The sequence below is a fragment of the Crinia signifera genome, chromosome 11, assembly GCF_055691185.1.
Source record: "Crinia signifera chromosome 11, ASM5569118v1, whole genome shotgun sequence".
In the NCBI taxonomy this organism is placed as follows: domain Eukaryota; kingdom Metazoa; phylum Chordata; class Amphibia; order Anura; family Myobatrachidae; genus Crinia; species Crinia signifera.
Window position 1 is genome coordinate 48601952 of NC_139227.1, and position 19781 is coordinate 48621732.

General features: G+C 43.6%; 1 protein-coding gene across 1 annotated transcript; it reads right to left on the reverse strand.

Annotated features, from left to right (window-relative positions):
• Positions 1 to 1663: 1663 nt before the first annotated feature.
• LOC146045043 (uncharacterized) lies at positions 1664 to 12106 on the reverse strand. Its single transcript, XM_083163737.1, has 5 exons — positions 11885 to 12106; positions 9167 to 9218; positions 6313 to 6315; positions 2855 to 3420; positions 1664 to 2137 (listed from the first exon to the last, which is right to left on the reverse strand). The coding sequence occupies exons 1-5, from the start codon at positions 12104 to 12106 to the stop codon at positions 1664 to 1666; spliced, it is 1317 nt and encodes a 438-aa protein (XP_083019863.1).
• Between the last annotated feature and the right edge of the window lie 7675 nt (positions 12107 to 19781).

Consider the following 19781-nt stretch of genomic DNA (forward strand, 5'->3'; position numbering starts at 1 on the left):
TAGCTTTGAGGCTGCAATGGTGGAGGGCTGATGGGTCTAAAATCAACCCAACAGATTATTAATACGCATATACTTTTATATGGCAGTTTCCATCGTCCAAGGAGGAGTGGCAAATTATTGCACGTGATTTCCGTGATCTTTGGAATTTCCCTAATTGTGGTGGAGCTATCGATGGCAAACACGTCAGAATCATGCCCCCTGCAAAGAGTGGCTCTTTTTATTATAACTATAAGGGGTTCTTCAGCATTGTTCTAATGGCCATCGCTAATGCCCGATACGAGTTTGTATTTGTGGACATTGGGAAAAATGGTGGAGTTTCAGATGGAGGAGCCCTGGAGAATACATTTTTCCATGACAAACTGAAAATAAATGAACTGAATCTGCCAGAGCGGACTGAAAATGAGCACGGTTTGAACTTTGTTTTTGTGGCGGATGAGGCCTTTGCATTGCACCCTAATATCCTTAAACCCTACCCACAAAGGGCACTGAACAGGGAACGACGCATTTTTAACTATCGCCTGTCACGTGCCAGGCGAGTGGTTGAAAATGCGTTTGGGATTCTGAGTAATAAATTCAGAATTTTTCACAGTGCCATCAATCTGCGCCTAGATAAGATTGACAAAGTGGTGCTGGCCTGTTGTGTGCTGCACAACTACATGCGCAGAAAAGCGGTGCACACACAACATCTGGGGGCTACAGTGGACGAAAGCAAAGTTGTTGACGAGCCTATTGGTCTGACAGCTTTGGAAAATAATTTAAACACCAGAAATGCATCAATGCATGCAAAGTTGTCAAGAGACGAGTACTTGAATTATTTCAATGGTGTTGGGGCTGTGGAGTGGCAGAATGACATGATTGCTTAAAAATGTACGTTTTTATCATTGTAAATATATTGTTTTTTGGTGTGTACAGTTACAAATCAATATTTTGCCAATAAAATTTGTATACTCACAGTGCCGCACAAGTTGTCCTCCGCGTCTTCTTGCAGCAAGGAGGAGGAGGTGGAGGCGATAGCCTGGTCTTGGGCCAGATTGCTGACCGAATCACGGCAAGTGAGTGGTAGTACTCAGGTGCCAGGCATTCCTGGAGGGCACAATGCCACGACACCTGGAGTGCAGACTGTACCCAGTACTGGTGTTTATGTACTAGCAAGTAGTGGCTCCACCACACCTATTTCTATGCCAATTTCTCCTGGTACTTTTGTACAGTCTCCAGGAGCAATACATGAAGGTAAATATTGAAACAACATACATGTACCCCATATGTATATCTGTGCCCTATAGTCACCCTGCATGGTAAATGATATTTTCACACGGACACCAACTAGATTACAGAATTTTACATTTTTATATAAATTATTAACTTTTAAACTTATAACAAATATAACATAAATAACAAGAAAATAAATAATAAAGAAATACTTAAACATAAAAATATTTAAACTATATTATTAAAACAATTATGCAATGAAATCAACTATATAAAATTTTTACATTTGGTGGTAAACTTGTCCCACCCCATAATCCCCTGTATCCATCGGCGGTTGTGAGGGAGATGGACTTTCCAATAAACACTGGAAGGGGCCACCAGGTGGACCTGGTGGGAGTGTATTAGCTGACGTTGCCGGTTGTTGCTGCCTTTGCCCGGTTGGTGGCTGGAAATGCTAGTACTGCTGATATTGCCCCGGGTGAAATACCGGTTGTTGGGGTATAGGGGCAGGGCTGATGGGTTGAAATTCAACCCTAGGCAGAGGGGTGTCATCGGTGAGTCGTGTGTGCCGGGACAGAGTCCCCACACGGGCCCGGTACAGCGTTTCATAGAATATCCGCTCTACCTCAACCCTTGTAGCCGGGTCTAACTTTCGCAAATTGTCAGCTAATACACTGCCCACACGGTCCGCATCATCTTCCTCCATGGTCATCAATCTGTTAGCAGACTCCAGGATCTTGGTGGTCGCCACGTCCGCAGCATCTGGAGTCTGCCGCGGCCTTTTGCGCCCTCTTCTTGATGGTGCTTCTGGTTGAGGTTGAGCGCTGGGGGTGGCGGTTGGTGTGGGGGTGGAGCAGAGGGCCGGTGAAGGCAGCTGTGATGCAACCTCCAGCGATGCAGAAGATTCCTCCTCGGCAAATAGCGATGGCTGTAACAAAACAAGATGTAACAATGATGTATCACTATAGATTTTTAAGACTTCCATATATTTTTATATCTACGCAGAAGAACGCAGCCCACACACCACAATGTTGCTGCCATGAATGAAAGTGAGCTAGTTGAAGAGGCGTTAGGACTGGCATCTCTGGAAACTAATTATTTAGATACCAGAAATACCAAATACTAATTTAAATACCAGAAATGCATCTATGCGTGCCAAATTAACCAGGGATGAATACATGCAGTATTTTATTGGTGTTGGCGCTGTGGATTGGCAGAATGATATTATTTCGTTAATTTTACATCACAAAAAAATATTAGAATAATCCGCGCCAGAAAGACTTCAACAGTGTGGATACCAGGGATTACCAATCCCAACCAAAAGTTCCAAATACAAAAAATGTGGTAAATGCACTTGCGATGTCTGAATATTGATCACTGTGTTCTCAGGCGGATAAGAGTATACCTCCACCACTGAGAAGAACCAGAATTAGGGCCACAGAGAAGGTCAAATTGACGATGTATAACCAAAAGGGGGGGTATCGCCCCCTGCAACTGACCTCTCTGTTGTGCCCAACAGAGAGGTCAGTTGCAGGGGGCGATACCCCCCCTTTTAATTTTACATGTTCACAATTTTTATACTGTACTTGTTGTTATATTTATCTGTTTTTAAAAAAAATATTTAAAATAAAATCCGTCTACTTACTGTGCCGCAAATGGTGTCATCAGAAACCTCTTGGTTGCACGAGGAGGTGGAGGGGGCAGGCTGGTCCCTTGCAGTATTGCTGACCGATTCCCTGGGCAGCTCCTGGTCCACCGTGAAGGCCAGCAGGTCGTAGTACCACAGCCTGGGCACATAGACTTGGTCTGCCCCTGCCCCAGACCGCTTTGAGGACTCAACCTTATTCAGTTCTTTTTTAAAGACGGTCCTCATATTGGCAATCCGAGTCCGGACCCACTCTACATTTGCTGTGGGGTAGTATGTCTGGCTCACCCTCACCAGCTCCTCCAGAGCAGATAGCCTCTTCTGCCGATTGGAATGGTCTCTGGATTTTGTGTTCCAGAGACAATTTTGATCCCTGTAGGCCTCAATGAAGTCCTTCATGAATTCGACATTTTTTTCTGCCATGGTTGAATTTCTGTTCCAAAAAATACAATAAAAAGGCATATTATTTTCTTGATACACAAAGCACACCATAAACCATTTAATGTACAGGTGTTCAGTCTGTGGGCCACTAGATATACTGTAACTATAGTACAGGAGTTGAAACTCTGTGGGACATAGGATACACTGTCACTACAAGCCCCAGCATACCCATGGGCCACAGATTAAAGTCCCTGTCAGAGAAAACTCCACATTTTGTTTTAATACTCACCAAAATAAATGTCGATATACAGTACGGAAAATTCGCTGCGCAGCTCCGATCACTCGAAACAGCAACGACGGAATATTCTTTCGTGCTGAACGTGGCTTGAAACCCAGTGATTGGATGAGCGCAGGAATCTCCGCCCCACTCACGTGGTTGGCGTCACACAGACACGGGACATCGAGGAGCCATGTCGGAGGGTCTGGCGCCACCGCATATGGTGGAGACGAGTACAGCACCTTTGTTTCCCAATTCAGCACCGATAATGACAACAGATAAAGAAATCGCTGAGAGACAGGACAACAAGGAGAAAAAAGTGACGCGCGCCTCCGCCATGTCATCTGCAGAGGTGGAACTGATGGTAAAAATGCTGGATAGAAGGGACTACGATTGTTCGCGAAAAACATACCCCAAGACGAATTATAGAAAAGAAATTATTATGCAGCGTGTATGCAAGGAGATAAAGGAGAAGTTTGGGAAAAGAAGGTCCAAATACCAGCTACAGAAACGGTGGTCGGACCTGAAGCACAAGGAGCAGGCCAAGCTAAAGAAAATTCGTGGAATTATTAAAAGAAGTGAGTACAATGCCCTAGGTGGCTTTATTAATATACTGTCTTGATCCATTACATTTTGTGTGTTTTGCTGACATGTTGCTTGTTTTTACTCAGAGGAAGGGCCTCCAACCTGAAAATAAAGAAGGAGAGTACAACAGGTAAGGTTTTGTACCAGCACACCAACACAACAACACATGTTTTATACACAAAACAAGGGGTAGTAATACGTCACTTTACCTTGTCACTGTAGATGATATCCAGGCTGCGCAGCCGATGGAAGGGACCACAGAGGGCCACCAAGTGATTGCGATCACCAGCAGTGTAGATGGTGAGTGTATACTGCAAATCATCTTTATGGGATAGTGACGTATCATTTGTGGAAAGGTAAACATTTCTTTATCTGTACTTATTATAGATATCATCGAGATTTCAGATGTCAGTGCAGAGGGGGAGAAGAACACACCATCACCTGACACGTCCAGCGACGAAAGCACAATGCAAGAAAACATGACACAAGTCCATAAATGTCTACAAGAACTAAGCGGAAAAGTCCATACCGTAGCCCAAAAAATTTCAAAAACCCAAAAAGGCGTAGCAGTAGTACACTCTTTATACGAAAAAATTTATAACGGTTTGCATTATAAAGTCAAAAAATAGTTTGTGTACTTTATTTAACATTTTTTCTCCTTCTTGTTTATTTGGAGGCCAGCAGCATGCACCTTAAAATGGTGTATGTCGTGGAAAGCAGTCTCACGGCAGCAATGCATCCCATGTGAGCAGGCCGGGATGTTCCCATGTGATGCGTTGCTGCCGTGGGACCGCTTTCCACTACATACACCACCATGTTCCAATGTGTTTGATGTTTTTTGGGTGGGTGGGCGTTCCTGCTACACCTTCACGTGGCACCTATGTCATGGCAAGCAGTCTCACGGCAGCAATGCATCCCATGTGAGCAGGCCGGGATGTTCCCATGTGATGCGTTGCTGCCGTGGGACCGCTTTCCACTACATACACCACCATGTTCCAATGTGTTTGATGTTTTTTGGGTGGGTGGGCGTTCCTGCTACACCTTCACGTGGCACCTATGTCATGGCAAGCAGTCTCACGGCAGCAATGCATCCCATGTGAGCAGGCCGGGATGTTCCCATGTGATGCGTTGCTGCCGTGGGACTGCTTTCCACTACATACACCACCATGTTCCAATGTGTTTGATGTTTTTTGGGTGGGTGGCCGTTCCTGCTACACCTTCACGTGGCACTTATGTCATGACAAGCACCTGTATGTGACACTCTGTTCAGGTCCGACCACCGTTTTACCTCAAATAAACAAAGTGTTCACAGTATTTTTTGTCAGTATTTCTTAATAAATGTTAAGTGTTTATGCAGAACAATGAACATCACATATCTATCTATCTATCTATCTATCTATCTATCTATCTATCTATCTATCTATCTATCTTCTATAACTATATCTGTCAGGAATGCACACACAACGATTATTTATTTCAAAAGGAATGCACACACAACGAATATTCTTTAACAGCATGGCGCGGAAAGTACGGGGGAGAAGACTTCCTGTTGTTTACATGCTGCGCTGATGGAGGGATGACGCAGCTAGTCAACACCCACATGGGCGTGCTGCTTTTGGGAGGAATGATCGCAGGAACGGGCTGCATATCGATCGAACGTGCGTACACATGTCACTTTTCTTTCGATATGGAGCCGTCCTGTCGGAAGAATATTAAGCAGCAAAGAACCTGCGACCGACCGACCGTGGACGGCCAAGAGCGTTTTTGGCCGTTTATCGATCGCAACGAAGGGATCGGGACTGCGTACACATATATACAATCGAACGGCCGTTCGTCCGCAGAACGGAAGAACGGCCCGACGATTGTACATATGTGTACCCAGCTTAAGTAACAGTTTACAGCTGCAGCAGGTATATTATTGCACAATAATAAAATAGTATTTTAGCATAGAATAGTGATAATATTGTCATTTTGATGTCATGTGAAAATGGTAACAGTATACCATTTCACTATGTATACCATGTTGAATATCTAAATATAAATTGTCTTATAGTTCTGTGTTTTGTGTCTGTCGTAATCGTAACTATCTTTGTTACTGTATTAATGCAATGTTTATTGCATATACCTTTTAATGTTTTAACTTGTAAAAAAAAAATACCTGATATATAAAAGAAAGAAACATTGCCATGGATATACCTATAGTTAATACACTTACCTGCTAGAGGAAAGGAAAAGGGAATTAATTAATATACTTTCCGGTTCATTACACAAATAGCAGAACGCAAGCAAATATGTCAACATCTTTTTTTTTGAGACATCTCAGCATGTGGCCCCTCCTTACTGCTGCTCATGAACACACATGGCTTGCTTTGCTCTCTTTAGAAAAACTTGGTCAAATTTTGAATGGTTCTACAATTACCCTGTCAACGTTTGTCAATGTCGACGTTGTGCATGTCAACCCTTTGGTGTCGACTGTCCACCTATCACCCTATTCCTTGCTGTGGCTCACAGCCAATAGTGCTGATGAGATGAAGAACGTAATGAATTATTCAAACCTCTTCTCCCGTCGAGTTAACATACTTCATAGAGAATCGATGGGTAAAATAAATAATATAATGCTGTACAGCGTAGAAGCTGCTGTTTATTCTGCATTCCATCACGATGATTAAGTTAGGAGACCTGGAACGCAACATAGAAAAGTTCATTGATAAGTGATATTACACCTTTAATTACAGGATCTGCCCGGCCGGGGGAAATGGATGAGCTTAGAAATCCTATTTGTCAGCAGTTTATGTGCGGCTGAAGGCGTTATCAGCTGTAACATGTGGCGGGCAGATATAATGGTTTATGGTAAATGGTAATATATGAGAACGGGGTTCTCTCTCGCAGACCAACAATGAAGTGCGCACTCACCAACTATTATTGATAAAGTGCCCCCGGGAACTGGCGACTGTCTGACGCAGGAAACAGAAACAATCTGAACACTTAGAGTGTTTTGCGCTAAGCTAACAATCCAATATGGCTGCTGTGTGCGCCAAGAGATGGCACTGCCTCCTTCTTAACTAGGCCCTCCAGTCAATATACAGCGATTCATGGAAATTTATTGTGACCGGTTGAGGCCCCTCTTTGATTCCCTGCATCAATATTTCACCTCTCTGTGCAAGAGAAACAAGTGACATCACTGAGGAATGAGGCACCAGGTGTCTCATGCCTCAGACTTGTCACTATTTCCTATTGGATCGGTAGGCTGCATTGCTGTAAATATCGCTGTGGCTCACACAATGCAATACCTGCATTCAATGCGGCCGGCGAGGGGGTTAAACAGCGAGGATTGCAGAAAACCAGCGATCCTCGCTGTTTAACCTCCGCGCCGGCCGCTCGCTCTATTCAATGTTCTGGGGAAATCCTCGCCACCACAGGTCAGCGAGGATTCCCCCAAACAGCGAGACCCGCGGCTAATGCAGGAAACTCGCTGTATTTAGCCGCGAGTCTCGCTGGTTCAGGAGCCGCATACGCCAATTCCCCCTCACTCAAAAAATGGAGCGAGGGGGAATTGGCGTATGAGGGGGGGGGGGGGGTGCGTTGAATACTGACAGGGTGAGTGGTGACAGCGAGCAGGAAGCTCTGCTCGCTGACGCCGCTCGCCCACTACATTGAATACCCCCCAATGATGACTGCCTTCCTGAGACACTTATATTACATTCACATCGCAAACCTGGGCTGCCCACTATACACAGGGCAACCCTTCTTTTAACCCTTCTTGAGTTTCTGGGTTACTTGACCCGGGTTATTCTTTTTGATGCTTTTACACGCAGCCCGGCAATAGTCTGGGTTACAGAGGTATAATATATCTGTGTTCCCGGCTGTGACCTGGTTGGACCAGTGGAGGGCACTGGAAACAGGGTTGTTTCATGTATGGTGAGGACATACATTGGGATACCAGTGAATAGCTGCACCAAAGGGTTGGCAGAGACCAGGTACAGGGGTGCAGAGTCTCGCCTGTGGTTTTCACCAGGGAGCCCCACACGGAGCTTTGGACTTAGCTTCCCCGACGAGCATTGTACTGAGTACTGAGCTGACTGGTACAAAGGATACTGGAACTTGGATACTGGAGATCTTGAGAAAGACAAACAGTTCTGTGAGGGTCAGTCTAGGAACTGAGGGTGTCAATGATCATTCCCCTGGAAGCTGGAGATGGTTGCTGACGGCCTAGAAGCCGGAGGTAAGTGTCGACAGCCTGGGAGCCGTTAGGAGCTGTTGATGGCCTGGGAGCCGTTGGGAGTTGTTGGCGGCCTGGGAGCCGTTAGGTGTAGTCGACGGTCAGGACACAGATGACATTAGTCGCTGACTATGTAAAATAGCAGGGGGTTGGCCTGAGAGCCAACAGTAGCTGTCGACAGTCAGGACACTGATGGTGTTAAGGTGCATACACGCTGCGATTTCAGCATGCGTTTTGAACTTTTAAAGTTCAAATAGCCCTGAAGCTTCTATAGCCCTGATTGGCTGAGCTATGCGTCTCCATGGAGACGCATCCAGCCAACGACGCTAGCAGCCTCTATAGCGCTGGGACAGCGCTATAGAAGCTGTGATCAGCGCTGGAGGAAGCCGGCTCACCCCACTACAGTATGGGGGACCCCTACGCTTTTTGTCCCCCGTATTTTTGGAACCAGGTCCGGCTTAATGAGCCCAGGGCTGGTTATGTTCAGGAGGGGGGACCTCACACCAATTTTTTAATATATTTTTTTTTTAACACAAAATCGCACATTTCCTCAAATTCGCACATTTTCAGGAGGAAAATCGCACATTTTCATGACTAAAAATCGCACATTTTCATGACTAAAAATCACACATATCTCACTTTTTTGCCCGGAACACGCAGCTCAGTAAATATGCGAATTCGCGACAAAAAATTTGATTTTAAAAAGTACGATAATGTGCGATTTAGGAAAGTGACTAAACATCTCATCCCATTAAATGTCACCCTACAAATCTGCAATCTTCCATGCAGTATTGACAAAGGATTGTACATTAATTAATAAAATAAAAACAATGTGATCAGAGTTGCTTACCCTCCTGGATCCTGTGGGAGACTCCCATTTCAAGTTCCCATCTCCTGCTGCCCTGTATCATAAATCAAATCTCCAAGATTATTTACTAAAGTCAGAGTACAGTACCACCATCAAGGAATTGGCAGTGATTTGCTGCAGTTACTATTGCTGCTATCTGGCACAGCAGTCCCTAATTTCAACTCTCAGTAACCCCCTCTTAATAATTTACTAAGATGGGAGTTCCGTTGAAGATGGGATGATCGGTTGCTATGGGCAACATCCTATCTTCAATGGAACTCCCATCTTAGTAAATTTACCCCTTAGTCCCCCTGCAGCAGAGAACATAGGATTTCATCGCTGACCACGGCCGCACTGAGGCATTGAGGCCCATACCCATGTGCAGTGTGTCAATAATCGTCCGCTGTGTGGATTGCACAGCAGTGATCAGGCTCTGAATCAGGCCCAGTCTTCTTATACCAGCGTCTGCTAATACTCATTGGTGTGAGAAGATGGTCAGAATGTTTTATAGACAGCAGTTAATGACTCGGTCCCATCTAGTCTTTAGTTAAACACACAAAAAGAACAATATAAAGTTTTAAAATCCGTTTGTTTTACGAAGAGATGATCCTGGAAGTGATCATTTACCCAAGGTTAAATTGCATTTGGGATTTATTGCATAGGTGACATATTTATTATCAGGTATATTGTGCTGAATGAGAAGATCATTATCACAGCAAATAGCTGCAAACACATATATACAACATGGCATGCAGCAATGTTATTATCAATACAGGACTTCCCAAAATATATAGTCAATAAAGTTATAGAGAACAACATTTAAGCACATATACGCCCATGTATGGAATAAGACACGCCCTATGGGTGGAGCATGACACGCCTCCTCAGCACAGACCCATACAAAATTCTACAACTAACTATAATCTCCCTGAAACTAGTTTTCAAAAGTAGGCAAGTACTGGTGAGATGCATTCATGCTACCAGACTGGTCTGACATAGGGGGTTATTCAGGTTGGCTCAGAGATTTACAAATTCGGTCTGGGGACCGATGTTGCATGTGCGGACCTGCACTCGCCGAAGCATTAGCACAGAGCGGGGTGGGTAGGGGGCGGTCAGGGAGCTGTTGCATGGGAACATCCAGAGTTTTTGGACATGCCCACAAAAATGGGGGGGGTGCCCATAAAAATGTTCGGCGTCCCCCTGAGAGTGCAGGTGTGCCGAAGCCATAATGGGGCAGGCGGCTGATGTCACATGACATCAGTGCCCATCACAAATTCGGCCATGTCCGTGTCAAATTAAAGTCAGTCTTTATTGATTTTTTTTGTTGGGAATAGGTAATAAATCATTTGTTGGTTGGCGACTATCGAATGATTTTTGGACCCTACGGCCACATGCAAATGGATGTGTAAGTGTTACACATCCATTCGCATGCAGGTGCAGACATTGCCCTGACGGGTGGAGTTTAGGAAAGAACACTGCTTAGCGAGCAGGTCTGAGTTAGGCCTATAACGCACTGATTATGGTTCCAGGCGTCTCAAGATGTGTCCTTTATGGCCGGATAATTAGTTCACCATCAATTGATGCAAATTCTAACTAAATCTGGGAACAGGAAGATCTGTCCATAGGATAGTGAGTAATGAGGGGACACTAGAGCTCCTCAGTGCTCTGTGGGGAACCTGTCTCCGCTGAAGTAGAGTTTTGTGGAGGACATGTGTGAGACATTGCTCACAGCCGGAATGCCTGGAGCATCTGTTTGCCGTCTCTCTGGGGGGGCTATTTGGGTGACAGTGTCTTTATATTGACTGTACAGTTAACAAAACCAGGCTGAATAATTCATTAAAATGATTGCTAAAATGCCCCAGGAGTAACAAGTCCTCATGATGACACGACACATTCACCTCCGTGATACTGTTAGGTAATAGACACACAGACAAAAGCTTTAACCCTTTGAGTGCCAAGTCAATTTGTCAAAATAGGTGTGAAAATTGGCACGCAAACATTTGTATTCACCATTATGACCTATAATGTTACCTTATATAGGAAATACAATCTGTTTTCACATTTTTTATTTGAATTTATATAACAAATATGAGCAACGCTGTTTTTTTTAATGGATATTTTCCCACAGAGATGTTGGCACTCAAAGGCTTTAAGACGTACGCTGTCACTACAGAAAGGCTGGTAAACAGGGGTCTATGAATTAAGCCTGTAGAGAGAAATAAAGTAGCAGTCAATCAGCTCCTGACTGTCATGTTACAGGGCTTGCAAAATGATCATTAGGAGCTGGTCGGCTGATACTTTATCTCTCTGCACTCTATAATGTGGTCGGTGTGTCACACGCCAAGACCTTTACCGCACATACTGTATACGGGTCTGCAATGTAGACCGTTCTACCGATGTAGAGAGCCAGCGATGGACAGTCTGATTCCTTTTGGGGCGGGGATGTGACTAGGGTGGCCAATCCCGGGATCGGGATCGGCGGGATCTGGCCCCCAAAACCAGTAACATCAGGCTTGTTACATAAATGTGTGTTTAGATGCACATTCTTGCATAGCAGATGCCTTTGTTGTAGAGCTCAAAAATGTGTAGCACAGCAGATACCTTTGTTCTAGAGCTCTTTAACATGTAGAACAGCATATACCTTTGTACTCGAGCTCTGTAACACTTAGAACAGCAGATACCTTTGTTCTAGATCACTGTAACACATAGAACAGCAGATACCTTTGTTGTAGAGCTCTGTAGCATGTAGCCCAGCAGATACTTTTGTTCTAGATCTCTGTAACGTAGCATAGCAGATATTTTTGTTCTAGAGCTTTGTATCATATCGCACAGCAGATACCTTTGTTCTAGAGCTCTGTAACATATAGCACAGCAGATGCTTTTGTTATAGAGCTCTGTAACATGTTGCACAGCAGATGCCTTTGCTTTAGAGCTCTGTAACATGTTGCACAGCAGATGCCTTTGTTCTAGAACTCTGTATCATGTAGCACATCAGATACCTTTCTTTCTAGAGCTCTGTAACATGTAGTACGGCAGTTGCCTTTGTTCTAGAGCTCTGTAACATATAGCACAGCAGATGCCTTTGTTCTAGAGCTCTGTAACATATAGCACAGCAGATGCCGTTGTTCAAGAACTCTGTAACATGTAGCACAGCAGATGCCTTTGTTCTAGAACTCTGTAAAATGTAGCACAGCAGATACTTTTGTTACAGATCTCTGTAACATGTAGCACAGCAGATATTTTTTTCTAGAGCTTTGTATCATCTAGCACAGCAGATACCTTTGTTCTAGAGCTCTTTATCATGTAGCACAGCAGATACCTTTGTTCTAGAGCTCTGTAACACGTAGCACAGCAGATACTTGTGTTCTAGAGCTCTGTAACATATAACACTGCAGATGCCTTTGTTGTAGATCTCTGTAACATGTAGCACAGCATATGCCTTCCTTCTAGAACTCTGTAACATGTAGCACAGCAGATACTTTTGTGCTAGACTTCTGTAACATGTAGCACAGCAGATATTTTTATTCTATAGCTTTGTATCATGTAGCACAGCAGATACCTTTGTTCTAGAGCTCTGTAATGTGTAGCACAGCAGATACTACGGTTCTAGAGCTCTGTAACATGTAGCACAGCAGACACTTGTGTTCTAGTGCTCTGTAACGTAGCACAGCAGATATCTTTGTTGAAGAGCTCTGTAACATATAGCACAGCAGATTCTTTTGTTGTAGAACTCTGTGACATATAGCACAGCAGATGCCTTTGTTATAGAACTCTGTAACATGTAGCACAGCAGATGCCTTTCTTATAGAACTCTGTTACATGGGGGGGAGTGACCGGAAGAGGAAGCCGCACGGACACACGCTGCGGTGAACGCTGGATCGTGGCGTCTCGTGCAAGGTCCTCGAGCCGGAAAGGAGAGGCGGTGTCTGCCGGGAGTGCTTACCAGGGGTACATCGCTGATCTGGCTAGCTGTCTCGGAGCCGGGCGCTCGGCGTATGTTGGGCGCTGCGGGTTGAGGCAGTAAAAAGCCAGAAGGAGAGAAAGGACACCCACCAGCGTGCCGGACCGTGTTGCGGAGAGGAGGCGGTGGAAGCCATCCGCGCGTGACACCGCTACACCGGAAACTTGGCAGAGTGCTGACTAACATAGCACCTTACAGCACCTTACAGCACCCAGCAGCAGAGGTGGCTTTCCCCTCCGACAGCCCGAGGCATACGGAGCTTCAGCGAAGCCTGAAAGCAGGGGAGCCCTGCAGCTCATATAGAGCCCCGAACAGACTGCCATCCCTGCCACCTCCCAGAGCCTGAGCCAGGTGTGTGGTGCGAGAGGGACACCGCTGAAGGAGGAGATACGAGCACCTACAGGAGGAAGGGAGAAAGGAAAGAAAACTTGCAAAAAAAAGGAAAAAAAAACTCCCCCATTGTCCATTAAACCTCAGAGTCGAGTGCCCGGCTTGCCTGGGTGCTGCGGATTGAGGTGGGGACAGAGACAGGGAAGAAAGGAAGGAACATTGATTTGCCTCCACACAGACCAGACCTTTCCCAAGGGTGCGGTAAGACTTTTACATCTCTAAAAAGTATGCGGATTTATCGTTACACCTTACATCTCTGAATAATAAAAACACAGAAGGTAATCCAAGCTAGGATAAAAGGGGAAGGAAAAAAAAAAAAAAAAAAACCCCGAAAAATCATAGATCATAAAGGCCCGCTCTGTTTGGAGCTTTTGGGTACTCTCCTTATATAAGCGCCTGGTTTGCAAGAACAGTGATCGGGGACCTAGCCCAGATTAAGGCTAGATAACCCATCCGAGACAAGAGAGACAAGCAGGACAGAAAACTAGGTGGGGTCAGAGGGCCTAAAAGTGACATGACTCAAGCACCAAAAATATTGGGAGGAAGCATGATCTACTAAAAATGCAACTCCAAATATCCCTCCAGAAATAAAAGCAGGCAGAAGGAGGAAGGAGAGATTTTCTTTTTTTTTTTTTTTTTGGTGGAGGGTGGTGAAAGATAATAATAAAGGAAGAAAGGGGGAAGAAGATAGTTATAAGGGAGAAAGGGGAAGGAAAAAGAAGGAAAAAAAATAAAAAAGAAAAAAGACATCAGGAGCAGGCGAAAGGGCTATTTTTGTGTTTAAATGGTTAAAATGGCAGGTAAAAATCGAAAGAACCCGCCACAAGAGCAAGCCGCCTTTTTTGGGACAAAAAAAAACAGTAAACAAACTCCTCAACTACCATCCTCACCGCATCTAGCAGCGAGTCCTTCTAGCTCAATATCACGGTCCGACTCATCGCAGTTGGTCGAACCGGACCCATTTGAGGTACTTATGCAGAAGATCACTAATTCATTCAAAACAGAACTGAAGGCGGCTGTCTCAGAACTGAAGGGAGAGCTGACATCTTTAGGGTCACGAATTGACGCCATAGAGCAAAAATCAGACGAAATTTGTCATTTTCAGCAAACACTTTCCCAGGAATTAAAAGAGACAAAACTAGAAATAAACTTGCTGAAAGACCATATTGAGGACCTTGAGAACAGGTCTAGGAGGCAAAATTTGAGAATTCGAAATGTCCCAGAAGCAATTGACAATCAGAACCTGCCCAACTATCTTAAAGGACTTTTTCATCAGATTCTACCAGGATGCAAGGAAGAAGAGCTGACACTAGATAGGGCGCATAGAACGCTCAGGGCAACTCCAAACATGGATCAACCGCCCAGAGACATTGTCACACGACTGCACTATGATCATATCAAGACAAGAATCTTGGACACAACTAGAACAACTCCCTCGATAAATTACAAAGACTCTGCTATACAGATCTTTCAGGACTTAGCCCCCTCCACTTTGAGAAAAAGAAGAGAGATGGGAACTATAACTAGAGCTCTGAGAGAGCAGAAAATAATGTATAGATGGGGGTTTCCATTCGCCCTACATTTCTCCCACAATGGTAAAAGGTTCACCTTAAAAGACCCAGACTCAGGCCTGGCCACCCTCAAGGAGATGGGGCTAGGATCTGAGTTAGAGGTGGAGATTTCCAAAGCTGCCAGAACAAGTGCCACTGCGGAAAAACCGCCTAGAGCGGAGTGGACGCAGAAATAGCCTTGTGATTCCTTGTAGAAGAACGGTCGAACCCCCTGTGGCTTCACATCTAAGTTATTATACGTAACCATGTGATTTCTCCCCCTCCCCCCCCCCCCTTTTTTTTTTTTTTTTTTTTTTTTTTCGTTGATGCTCCGCTTTATAGCGGCGAGAGGGGAATAAGTTAAATTAGCACTTAGAGATCGAGTAAACACACGTAAATCTGGGGAATGGGCCATTGAGAGGCCCTCATACACGTATAGTAAACTATTACCCACTTTGTATTGGACAAATATTCCTTTTTTTTAAAGGTCCTCTAATAGTTCGCATTGGGCACGTTAGAAAATTAAATAAACTAGACTTATTAGATTGGTTCTGGTATAGACACTAAATGATTTTAAAGGGTTAAATATATTTTAGGCACATAGCACTTTAGATATTAGGGCGAAATAACATAATGGGAGTGTGGGTTTCCTCCCCTTTTTTTTTTTTTTTTTTTTTTTTCTCCTCTCTCTTTCCTTTTTCCTCCCCATTGCTGTATCATTATTTTAATAGGTAATCAAATTAATCATCTGTACTAAAATTAATTTGTTTCAGGATTATGTGTAAAAGCTCAGATGAATCGAAAATAATGGAGGGTAGATCTTATTGATCACTTGATTAACCCGCATAGATTTCCTCACCCCCCCCCCCAACCCCAGTCTACACGAAGGGCCGTCTAGAGTAGATAAGACCTTCGTTAGGATAGAGTGGGGCTACCGTTTAGTTACGATTAACGGTCAGAAGGGATGCGAAACTTCGCATCAAAAGGTTTATGTTTTATGTTGTGTAATGTCTTACATGTTTCCCGCCCCTTCCATAGGTGTCTCCAGACCCAGACTATAGATGAAAAGAGTCAGAATACCAATAGAGACCAAAGATGGTACCCTCCATGTCGTTGAACATAATGTCTTTAAACGTTAACGGGCTTAACTCTCCACGAAAAAGAGCGATGGCAGCTCAATTTTTTAGAAAGCAAAACATAAAGATCATTCTATTACAAGAAACCCACTTTTTAAATGATCACCCTACCCTGGCTTTGAGGCAATACCCTGAGGCATTTTACTCAACTTTAAAAAAAAAAAAAAAAAGGAACAGCAATTTTATTGCACAAAACATTAGCTTATAAAATCGAGCATTCCTATGCAGACCCGAAAGGGCGATATAACATCTTGGTCTTATCAGTAGCTAATAAGTTGATTACACTTGCCTCGGTGTATGCCCCAAACGGTGAACAAGGGAGCTTTCATAGCGATTTCTTCAGACAGCTTAATAAAAGGGCAAAAGGGAAAGTAATTATAGGGGGGGACTTTAATGCCATTTTGGACCCCAAATGGGACAGACAAGCCCCGAACCCACATAGCTTACTAATTAGTAAAGAATCTAAAAGGTTAAACGAAAGTTTAAGGGCAAATAACCTATATGACGCATGGAGGACACTATACCCCAATGAACGTACATACACCCACTATTCGATCCCGCATAAAGTCTATTCCAGACTGGATTTTTTTTTTGTAGACGCTCAAACAGTAGGGGATCTAGTTAAAGCATGGACAGTGCCTGTGGTCTGGACAGACCATATGGCGGTGTTCATTTCAATAAGATCAAATAACATAGAAACATCGGGCTTTAAATGGAGACTGAATTCGTCATTGCTTACCAAACAAGACCAAATTGGGGCCCTGGAAGGGGCACTAAATGAATATTTCAAATTTAATAACACGGTAGACACTCCTGTAGCAATAACCTGGGAGGCTCATAAGGCGGTAATTAGAGGTCATCTAATTAAATAAACTAAAGCGCAAAAAGTTAAAGACGAGAAACTAATAAAAGAACTTGAACAACAAATTGGCACCTTAACTGCTAGACATCAGCAAAATCCGAATCATAGACTATTAAGTAAACTATTGGCTCTGAAAAATCAACTGTTTCTGCTTTACTCAGAAAAAACAGCTAAAACAATGAAGTGGCTGCAGTATAAGTATTACTCAAAAGGAGATAAAGCGGACGCGCTGTTAGCTTATCGGATTCGAAAGCGCAGACAAAGAGACCGCATATACTCCATAAAAGACACTAAAAATAACTCCATTTATGACCCTCGGGGAATATCGCAGATATTTAGAGATTATTATTATAATTTATACAATATCCCCAATGTACTCAGTAAAGCAGAAACAGAAGAGAGATTTAAGGAGTTTATGGGATCTTGCAATTTACCGTCTTTAACGGAGCCCCAAATCGAAATTCTAGAGGCTCCAATTTCGCTAATGGAAATTGAAGCCACCATTAAAACACTAAAAAATGCTTCGGCCCCTGGCCCCGATGGATTTTCAGCCATATATTATAAAAAATTCTGTAAAATTTTGGCCCCACAGATTAAAATGTTCTTTAATTCAATTTTAGAGGGACACCCCTTGGATCAGGCGACAACACTCGCCGAAATAATAGTGATCCCTAAGCCAGATCGGGACCCCACACTATGCAGCAACTACCGTCCTATCTCTTTGCTTAATACCGACCTTAAACTTTTTGCCAAAGTTATGGCAAACCGGTTGGCTAAAGTCATAGATTCACTAGTGCACCCAGATCAGGTGGGGTTTATCCCTAATAGACAAGCCTTTGAAAATATTAGGCGTGTAGTGGATACCATCTCAGCTATTAATATAACACAAACCCCAGCCCTTGTCATGGGTCTAGACGCCGAGAAGGCCTTTGATAGGGTTTCGTGGAGGTACATGGACCTGCTGCTCCCTAGATTTGGAATTCGCGGGCGTTTTTTACAGGGAATACAAGCATTATATAAAAATCCTATGGCGGCGGTATCGATAAACGGCAATAGATCACCTCCCTTTAGAATTAATAACGGTACTAGGCAAGGTTGCCCATTGTCGCCCATGATCTTTGCACTCATGATTGAACCGTTGGCGGCCAAAATTAGAAACGAAAAGGAAATTGGAGGTATCAGGATTGGTTCAGAAGAATACAAGATCGCGTTATACGCGGATGATATCTTGTTGACATTATCGGATCCACTGAAGTCAGTGACTAAAGTGTTCGAGACTGCCCTAGTATTTGGGGAAATCTCGAACTTTAAGATAAACTCAGCAAAAAACGAAATTCTGGACATCCACCTTCCTTCTAGCTTAAAGGAAAACCTGGCCTCCACCTTCTCATGTAAGTGGAGAAACAGTTATCTAAGATATCTAGGTATTAATATTACAAACAATTATCATAAATTATATGATGCCAACTATCCTAGATTACTGAATGAGATTGCAAATGACATGAAGGGCTGGACCAGAATCTACATATCATGGACAGGAAGAGCTAACGTTTTGAAGATGAACGTCCTTCCACGTTTATTATACGTATTCCAAGCCCTCCCTGTCAGAGTCCCCCCCATGACCTTTAAAAATCTGCAGAGTCTTGCATCCCACTTTTTATGGTCTGGGAAAAGACCACGGGTGCGGTTTAAGACCTTGCAGAATGGCACTAGGGAAGGCGGGCTAGGAGTACCTAATTTTAAACTTTACTTCTATGCAGCCCAAATATCACAATTGGTGATGTGGCACTCAAGTAAAAAAACACATAGATGGGTCAAACTAGAGGCACAATTAGCGAACATGTCAACCATATCCACACTGCTCTGGATACCGAAAAAAAGCAGACCTATTAGGGAAAAAGTCCATCCGGTAATTGAATTCTCCCTGTCCCTGTGGGATAAAATAACTAAAGAATATAAGATTATAAATATACCCAATGCTCTTTTACCAATGTGGGATAACCCCCAATTTCCAGTAAGTAAGGAATCATCCTTTAAGAAAAACTGGTCAAAAACTAACATATTATTCCTAAACGAACTAGAAATGTCAGGTAGACTTCTGCCGTTTGCAGAAATAGTACTAAAATTTGATATTTCACCTAGAAGTGTTTATCAATACTGCCAGATAAATAGCTTTCTCTCCCACTCACAGCAGGCGAGAAAGAATCAAGCTAACACAGTAGTGGAAACACTGTGCTTGAAAAGGGCATCATTTAAGGGCATTATTTCATCTGTGTACCAAATATTACTAAATTATGGTAAACAGGAGCGCCTCCCACAGGAATTGGCATGGGAGTTGGAGTTTGGTAAACAACTAGCCCTGGAAGATTGGGTGAGGATCAGAAAAAACTTGATATCAGTATCCCAGTCAATCCGTTATAGAGAAAACTCCTTTAAGATATATTCCCGGTGGTACCTGACCCCAAGTAGACTAAGTCGTATATACAGCGGGAACAACGACTTATGCTGGCGTGGATGTGGGCATAAAGGCGATCTATCACATATCTTTGGGACATGCCCACAAATTCAACAAACTTGGATATTAGTCTTTCACTTAATCAAACAAATTACAAATATAGAGATACCTAAGTCCCCTGAATATGTCTTGCTCCCTCTTAAAATCTCAGGGATTAAGACATCGTCTCAAAAACTTATATGGTTTATATTGAGTGCTGCAAAA

Bases quoted from the DNA above. Each gene is read 5' to 3' on its own strand.
- LOC146045043 (XM_083163737.1), bottom strand. From the start codon at position 12,106: ATGTTACAGAGCTCTAAAGCAAAGGCATCTGCTGTGCAACATGTTACA. The intron at 9,219-11,884 runs GTATCTGCTGTT...TTTATGATACAG, and splicing joins TACAGAGCTCTACAACAAAG to GGCAGCAGGAGATGGGAACT. The intron at 2,138-2,854 runs GTAAGTAGACGG...GTTTTGTTACAG, and splicing joins ATGACACCATTTGCGGCACA to CCATCGCTATTTGCCGAGGA.